Source organism: Apostichopus japonicus, chromosome 11 (genome assembly GCF_037975245.1).
Source record: "Apostichopus japonicus isolate 1M-3 chromosome 11, ASM3797524v1, whole genome shotgun sequence".
In the NCBI taxonomy this organism is placed as follows: Eukaryota; Metazoa; Echinodermata; class Holothuroidea; order Aspidochirotida; family Stichopodidae; genus Apostichopus; species Apostichopus japonicus.
Window position 1 is genome coordinate 22526384 of NC_092571.1, and position 8919 is coordinate 22535302.

General features: G+C 39.4%; 1 protein-coding gene across 1 annotated transcript; it reads right to left on the bottom strand.

The window, feature by feature from the left end:
* Nucleotides 1-71: 71 nt before the first annotated feature.
* On the bottom strand, nt 72-8919 carry LOC139976488 (uncharacterized). The gene is made up of 4 exons (XM_071985276.1): nt 8735-8919; nt 7968-8170; nt 7268-7346; nt 72-6266 (listed from the first exon to the last, which is right to left on the bottom strand). Exons 3-4 carry the CDS (start codon nt 7320-7322, stop codon nt 3049-3051), a joined length of 3273 nt encoding a protein of 1090 aa, XP_071841377.1. The 5' UTR covers nt 7323-7346; nt 7968-8170; nt 8735-8919; the 3' UTR covers nt 72-3048.

Genomic DNA, 8919 nt, shown 5'->3' on the forward strand with positions numbered 1-8919 from the left:
TAAAAACTTGCTCTGTTGTGACGTCATTAATGATCGCTGTCTATACAGTGTGTCCTAGAACAGAATCGATTCTATCAGTAGAAATGAAAACGACATGTTTTTGTTTCAAACATCTCACGAGTTCACTAACCAATGCTAACAGCGTATGGTTGCCTCGTCTGTAAAGATTCCCCAGTCAGGGTGTCCTGAACATAATATAACTTTAAAAAGATATAGATTAAGTATGAAACAGAAAGCCAGTTGGCTTTGCGATTCCTTGCCAAACAATTTGCTCACTGACAATTCCAAATAATTATCCGACTAATGTAGAGTGAATTAAGTGAGAACCAGAATAAATCAGAGATTTTCAGCTCTTATTTGTAGCACTCCCTTGTGGGCATCAACTATGAATCAACTGGTAAGGACTTCATAGTCTAGAATTTGTTTTCCAAAATATTTCAATATCCAGAAAGAACAGTCTTCCTATGTGAAAGATATACACATAGTTGTATCAATAAATTTTCTTTTACCATTTTTGAGCAAGCAAATCAACTCTGCCACCTTGCAGCTATCCCTTTAATAATTGTTATTACTGACTGAGAGCTCTACATGACATTGTTTATTAACTGTGAAATATTTGCACAACTTACTGCCAAAGCATAAGTCTTCTTGTATAAATCATAGAGAAAATAGCCATTTGAGAAAACCTGTTGACCCCTTGAGCCAATATGTTTTCCACCATTTGAGATAAACTTGTTGACCCCTTGAAGGTCAGAGGGTGAACACAACTGCCAGGGACTTGCTGAGTGTGTTAAAGCAAGACTATCATTGATTCTTTGAAGATTTCATTTCCTGGAGGACTCTATGTTTTGTTAAAGACTTATAGAGCCCCTTCACAAACAAACCCTGAACTGAATTTGACCAAACTATGTCCACCAAAAGAAAATCATACAATTGGAGAATTCACAGGTTAATTGTGACTGCAATTTTGGAGTTATCATGTTTAAAAGGTTTTCAGATTTTGACACCTGTTGACCTTTGACTTCTACCCATTTCAATAGGGTTCTTGCACTCACCAAGCTGGAACTAAAGTATGAAGTTCATTTACAAGATTTTCAGACTTTGACTTAAAATGTTGACTGCAAATGACCTTTGACCTCCACCAATTTCAATAGAATTCTTGTACTCACCAAGCTGGATCTGCATACCATGTATGAAGTTCAACAAAGATGTATTTGTTTAGTTCTCGTGCTCACAAAGTTTTCAGACTTTTGACCTCACAAAACCACTGAACTTCACAGAAAACAATAGGTTTCTTGCACTCAATACGACGGATCCACATTCCAAGTATGAAATTAGTCCACCATAAACTCTGAATTTCAGTATTTACAAGCAAGTGTCACACACACACACCCACCATTACATAGATTCCTTCGGCCTTAGCCCTGCAAGGAATAAAAAGGAGAAATGAACATTTATGTCAGGAATGACCAGGTCTTTTATTTTTGCAGTGTTAATCCATTGTTTCCTAGAGTTTGAGTCAATCGAGTAGTTGTTTTAATGATTTCATACAAGCCTACTATGGAAAAGTGAAAGTTTTAACACAAAAACTTAATTTGTATCTTTCTTTTTGAGCTTCCTTATTAGCATACAGTAGCAATACATTGCAGAATAGCAAACCTTGCCAAGAGCAAGATTTCAACCAACTGCCCCCACCCCCCCCCCCTTTCTCGGGCCCCCATCATCTCTGATCACTGTGCATATTTATGACACAATGCTTATACAGAAATTATTTATGTTGTCCTACTCTACAGAAACTGCAGATTTAGAGACAGGTAGCCATGGGTTTTACCTTGAAGGAGATGAACACAACATAAAGACTGTGAAGTCAACTTAATTGTTGTTGAATTTAACTTTTGTATCATCATAGTATGGTTTGATATTTTGTTTATATAACGATAACCAATATCCTAAACAGACAACTTTCTACACACTTTCTAATCACGTTTATCTCAATTTCTCAACAAAAGATCAATTTTTAAATGAAAATAAAATGATATTTTAGACTTCTTTTAGAATCCAACTTGATACTGTTACTACTTTCTTTGCCATTCAAGTCATAAGGAAAATGTAAAAAAATATTGGAAATGCCACAGATTTTTTTCTTTACATATTCTCTTGTTTTTCTTGCATGTGATTATGGTGAATGTTAGCAAAGTGTCTAGGTGACAAAATACTGTACTACCAATGAAACTTAATTTTTCTTTAATATTAACTTCAGTATAAATGTTTTATTTGATGAGAGAAATGTAGGACAATGTATTGATTGGATTAATTACAATCCTAAGTGATTGTTTGGTAATATTGATAGAAAATTGGTGACCTAAAGGCAACCTCAGTTATTTCTGTACTTCAAGAGATAAATTAAAGCCAAACCTTAAAACTGACCAGCAGCTTTGCCAGATTTAGTGGTCAGAAGTCAGACAAACCTACAAAAATTTCATAACTTAAATTATGACTTGGAAAAACCATAATATCATTTCTCCATATGGTCACTTCATACCTCAGGCAAAATGTATCATCATATTACATTTAAAAAAAATATTCTAGATAAACAACGAAAAAACAAAACTGATTGAGGCAAGTGTGGCTTGATGATGTCATATTTACAGTAGACTTGATCAAGTCTTTTCCCTGATGTACATGAAGAAACAATCTGTGTTAGCTCAGACCATCAAATGGAAGGATATTATTCCAAGCTGTTTGGGGAAGTTGTCCATGACAGTTATTCCACGACACATATGATTTATGATGACGGTTGGACGGTTGATTGGGTTTGTGCCATCTTCAAGTAAATCATGTTTATAAGATTTACACAAATTAAGCACAATTTAAGACAAGATTTGACTATTATAAAAATAGAGACCTTCTTCTACTTCGATCAACAACAATTCCAAGGAGATCTGAAGGCAGGATATGCAACTTTAACAGATGGCATAGTGTCCATTTAAAATCCTCTCGTTTGGACTAAGCATAGGTGTTTTAACATTGACCTCGGCTTTTTTAAGTTTAATCTTCAATTTTAACAGATGGTAAAGTGTCCATTAAAATGCTCTCGTTTTGACTGAGCATAGGTATTTGAACATTGAACTTGGCTCTTTTAAGTTTAATCTCCAATTCCTTTAAACCAAACCCAAATTTACAACGTTGACACAGGTCCATATTATTGCCTGCGAGTTTCCCACACACCTTCGTCGCATTGACTTCCATAGTGCAAACGAAACATCTCGATCGCTTTCCGCCAATGTGGCTTTTCTTGTGTCTATTGAAACTTTTGGAACTTACAAAGACTTTCTCACAATGATCACATTTCTTGCCAATCGCTTGTTTGTGTGCTTCCTTATGCCTTTTCAAGTTCATCTCTCTCTTGAACGTGTCACCGCAGAGATCACAAGTGAAGCTTACACCCACTGGATGGGTTTTTTGTTGCACTTTGTCTGCACTCTCCGTCCTGAACGCTTTTCCACGTGTGAGACACTCTACTTTCTTTCCTCTGTGGTATTTTCGCCCGTGTTCGACGAGGCCTCTCTTATACGCAAATTTATTTCCGCAGAGGGAACAGACGAACGGTGACGGATCGTCGTGTTTCCTTTCGTGTTCTCGCAGTGACGCTGCCAAGGTGTATCTCTTCTCGCATCTTTGACACTTGTAAGGTTTCTCCCCGGTGTGGATTCTCTCGTGCTCCGTGAACCTAGTCCTGGTGTTCAGCACTTTGTCGCAATAGTGACAGGGATAAGATCCCACTCCTGTGTGTATCCTTTCATGCAGTTCCCTGCCCGATTCCGTTTGGTAATAATTGTCACAAAAGCGACACTTGAAGGGCTTGAGGAGAGCTCCATCCTCTTTCTCCCGGTCTAAAGAGTGACGTCTTTCATGAATCACCAAGGCACTCTTGTCTCTGAATCCTTTCCCACAAGACTCACAGGTCTGGGGCCACTTGCCGGTGTGCTTGGACTCGTGGTTTTTCAGGGACTTCTTCAGACGGAACGACTCGTCGCAGACGGAACACTTGAAGGGTTTCAGGCCGGTGTGTATCGTCTCGTGATAATTCCTGTCCGATGTGGTTGAAAATCGGAGAAGGCAACTTCCACACTCGTAGGATTTCTCACGTCTGTGCGCTTTTTCGTGGACGCGTAAATCCCTTTCCAGTCGAAACGATTTGGCACAGATCTTACACTGAAATGGAGTGAGACCAGAATGAATGGTCATGTGCATCTTTAGGCTACTTTCCTTTAGCGTTTTATCACAAACTTTGCAAGTTACCTTCGGCTCATCCTGCCGATCGCCGAGTATTCTCTTCCGACACGCCATCGTCTTATGGCGTTTCCCTGCTTTTCCACACACTTTACACACGGCATTTCCATGTGCAGAATGGACAAGCTTATGTAGGTTAAGGTTATTCTGACATCGATAGGATTTCTCACACACCGAGCATTTAAACGGCTTCTCCTTGCAATGGGTCTTTTCGTGCTCCTGCCTCCCCCTGGAGAGTAGGAAGAGGCGTGGGCAAATGCGGCATTTGAATTCTTTCTTGCCGGTGTGTATCAATACGTGGTTTCTGAGATGGTTTTTTTGCCAAAATGATTTGCCACAGTGAACACAGTGAAAAGACCGCTGCCCGAGGTGTGTCGTCATGTGTGTCTTCAGAGAAGATCGTAGGGCAAAATCTTTTCCGCAAAGTTGACACTTGTGAGCTTTAACGTGAATTTTCCTGTGGCGCCAAAGGTACTTCCCGAGTCTGAATGTCTTCTTGCAAATATGACACTTGAATGGCTTAAGCCCATCATCTTTAGAAACAGGCATTAACATATTCTCAGATTTGCCTGATTTTTTCCCGTTATGAATTCTTTCGTGGCTTATCCGTAGCGAGTGTCTTGTGAAAGTTTTGTGGCAAAACTGGCATTTATAGGGTTTGTTTCTCATCGTACGGTGGTCAAGACTGTGTGACACAAGAGAGGATCGTTTATGGAATGTCTTGGAACACAATTTACAGCGATGTCTGTCCTTCGGTGCAGTGGCATCTCTCTCTAGCAATTCGGGTCTGTCATTTGGTGCAGTGGCATCTCTCTCTGGCAATTTGGGTCTGTGTTTCGGTGCAGTGGCATCTTTCTCTGGCAACTTGGGTCTGTCATTTGGTGCAGTGGCATCTCTCTCTGGCAATTGGGGTCTGTCGTTTGTTACTTCGGGTCTGTGTTTCGGTGCAGTGGCATCTTTCTCTGGCAATTTGGGTCGGTCATTTGGTGCAGTGGCATCCTTCTCTGGCAATTCGGATCCATCATTTGGTGCAATGGCATCTCTCTCTGGCAGTTTGAGTTGGTCGTTTGGTGCAGTGACATCTCTCTCTGGTAATTTGGGTATGTCATTTGGTGCAGTGGCATCTCTCTCTGGTAATTTGGGTATGTCATTTGGTGCAGTGGCATCTCTCTCTGGTAATTTGGGTATGTCATTTGGTGCAGTGGCATCTCTCTCTTTCAATTGGGGTCTGTCGTTTGATGCAGTGGCATCTCTCTCTGGCAATTGGGGTCTGTCATTCGGTGCAGTGGCATCTCTCTCTGGCAATTTGAGTCTGTCATTCTGTGCAGTGGCATCTCTCTCTGGCAGTTTGAGTCTGTCATTCGGTGCAGTGGCATCTCTCTCTGGCAATTTGAGTCTGTCGTTCGGTGCAGTGGCATCTCTCTCTGGCAATTGGGGTCTGTAGTTCGATGCAGTGGCATCTCTCTCTGGCAATTCGGGTCTGTCGTTCGGTGCAGTGGCAGCCCTCTTTGGCAATTTGGTAAACTTATTATGCAGAGTACTATTTCTCTTGTGTGACTGCATGTGAACTCGACGACGGTTCCTGGACTTGAAGACCTTATCGCAGAGTATGCAAAGGTGCGTCTCAAAAGTCAAATGTGTTTGCATGTGCTCCTTCAGTTTTGTTTGAATCTTAAAAGCTTTATTACACAAATGACAATCAAATGGGTATTCATCCAAATGAGACAACATGTGTTTATTTAGAAGAGACTTTTTCAAAAACCAATCTTTGCATACTTTACACCTAAAGAGTTTAGCCATGAAACTTTTTGTGAATCTTGATTGGTCTTCTCTCTTGGCTTCCTCCTCTGTATGTGTTTCTTGCTTGTTGGTCCTTGGCATTTCATGAATTAAATAAAGGGAAGGAGTATGTTGGTTTGTATGTGGTATCCTCCATTTGTTCAATGGCGGTTTGGACTTGTATTCACCTTCATCTGGATGAGAATGAAAAAAAAAAAATTAGAAACCATGCATATATCATAAGAATATATATAGAAATAAATTATTAAAGATCAACACACCAGAAAAATTTCCACTGCACGATCAGTTTTGTCCATTTCGAACTCTTCATATGAAGGAAGGAATTGAAGCTAGAACGTTTTGTGTAACAGACCGAAGTCTGTACCACTAAGCCACACAGTGATTCTACTGGTATAGTTATATATATATCTATTTAAACATTGACACTCAAAATAGTGTAATTTATGAGCATTTCAGCACTTCAGTGCTATACATGTTCAAAGTATCTCTTTCGAGATCCGGCTGGGGAAATGATTTCGAGTTGGTCAGCATCATTAAATTGATCTCCAGAGAAGGGCAAAATGTGTCACCAAACAAGACTAGCATTGTTGGATAAAAGTAGCAAATCTTACAGTTGAATGCCAACCTTCCTTACTGGTTTGGAACCTCTGTAATATCAAGTGTCTATTGACTCGTTGGATATGGCGACTGCATTTAGAGCAGGAGGTTCAACTACAAATCACGGTGGAGGCTGGAAGTTTTTACACTGTTCTGGATTTTCCAACTCATTTCCGTTTCAATGATATGTATATATACATATATATATGTTTATAGTATATACTAGAAATATTGTAAATTTTGACACTCGAAATAGCGTAATGTAGGAGCATTCCAGCAATTGAGAACCAACTGAGTGTTGTGTTGAGGCAGTGGACTTGTGATCTAAGGTGTGCAGGTTCAAGACCTGGCCAGATCATTACATTGTCTCCTTGGGCAAGGCACTTTATCTCCATTGCCTCTCTTCACCCAGGTGAATAAACGGGGACTTGCAAGGTAACTTTTAGATATGGTTTCTTGCATGAGTTTGTGGCTGCACCCAACAGGAAGTCCCCCAGGGGACACAGAGATGTGAAGTTAAGTGTTTTTTACACCCTACCAATTTTAATGCCAAAATGCAGCTGTATACATGGCTTACCTGTAGTAATCGATGGTTTTACGATCATCTCTGCCATCTTGTGCTGGTTCTGCATTTACTTGTGACAAGAGCTGGCTCTCTGATATATGAAAGGCAAGACAAATGTCAAAAAAAATTGCAACAACTTCAAATTAAATGATGACAATCCTACTACAACAATTTTAATTTACATTGGAATTAATTTGCCAACTTGAAAATCCATTCTAGCACCTGAGAGAACCATGGATTGCATGTGGATTTAAAACCCACTTCAGTTTCCTGTCAACCAGAGTTTAAACCCTTGACTGATCTAACAGGTGCTACAGTACTGTAGGTTCAAAATGTTAGTACTTCTATTGCAACTACTGTTTTCCTCTCACATAAAGCATCATTGTCTAGTGTCTACCATCACTCTCAAACTTGTAAACCTGCTGATCTGAAGTTGCAATAACTATAACATAACACATCTATAGTTGTACAGAGATGCTTTATCAGGCTAGTAGTCTAGTACACATAATCAAAGCAACCTTCTGGCCAGTGGTTGGGTTATAATTGGAAAGTATGATGTGCTTGAAACAGCAACACAAATGAATTTTCTTGAACTTTGGACACATGTACCACAGGTATGAAATTACCAATGAGAACATCTGAAATGTAATATTCATAACGTACAGAACATCTGAAATTTAATATTCATAATGTACAGAAAGGAGAAACTCACCTCGGACTTGATGTACATATGGCCAAAATTTAGGTAACCAAGGTTCAAACTTGATGGAAGAATCACACTCCCCATGAGTGAACATTTACAGAAATTCTAACTTCTATTCCATCATCTTCTTCGTCCTTGACTACTGCACCTTTGTCTTCATTGTCACAGAATTGGACTCTGGGACAGTTTCATGTCCATCATTATAAAGTTTGCTGAAATGAAATTAAGGTTTTATGAATAATACAATTTACTGTGCATCATTATCAACTGGATTAAAAACCAATTATCAATCTCATCATGCTAGTTTCTCATTAATGACCAAGATTTAAACTTATTTTACATTAAAGAATTCTTCACTAGCCACCTCTTGAGCATCCAGATATCGGTTATAGGCTAAATAAGGGTTGATTAAGGTAACTTTGGCACTGATTGGGTTTCTGTTAGGCTAGGCTACATAAGTTCAAGTAACTTCCTGGCCACCAGTGACTTTATTTTTACAGACATACTGTAGGTTAGGCTTGGCCTACTTTCCCATTTGGATGTTTTCATCGTCTTCTGAGGAAACAAGAAAGCATTATTTTGCAGATATCTATTGCATATATCAATAAGCCAAGTCTAACCTAAGCTACTGTAACTAGCACAGTAGCAGTAGACCTACAGTAGTCTAGGCCTATAAATAAGACTTGAGTTACTACAGGCTAGGCCTACTGTAGTGTACTGTAGCCAAGGCGATGCCTAGGAGAGTAAATAAGGCAAATGAGGTACAGCTGCCATACCAGGATTGGATTGTCAAGTTTTGTGTATCCAGTCATGGGTTCCAGTGATGTTGTTTACGAATTCCGATGAGGTGCTGGTGTATGTCTTTTACTGAACAAGCAAGAAATAAAGTAGCATTCTCAGATCTATTTCAGCTTTAAATATACCTAGGTATAACCTAGTATGGAACGCCAAAAGAGCAATA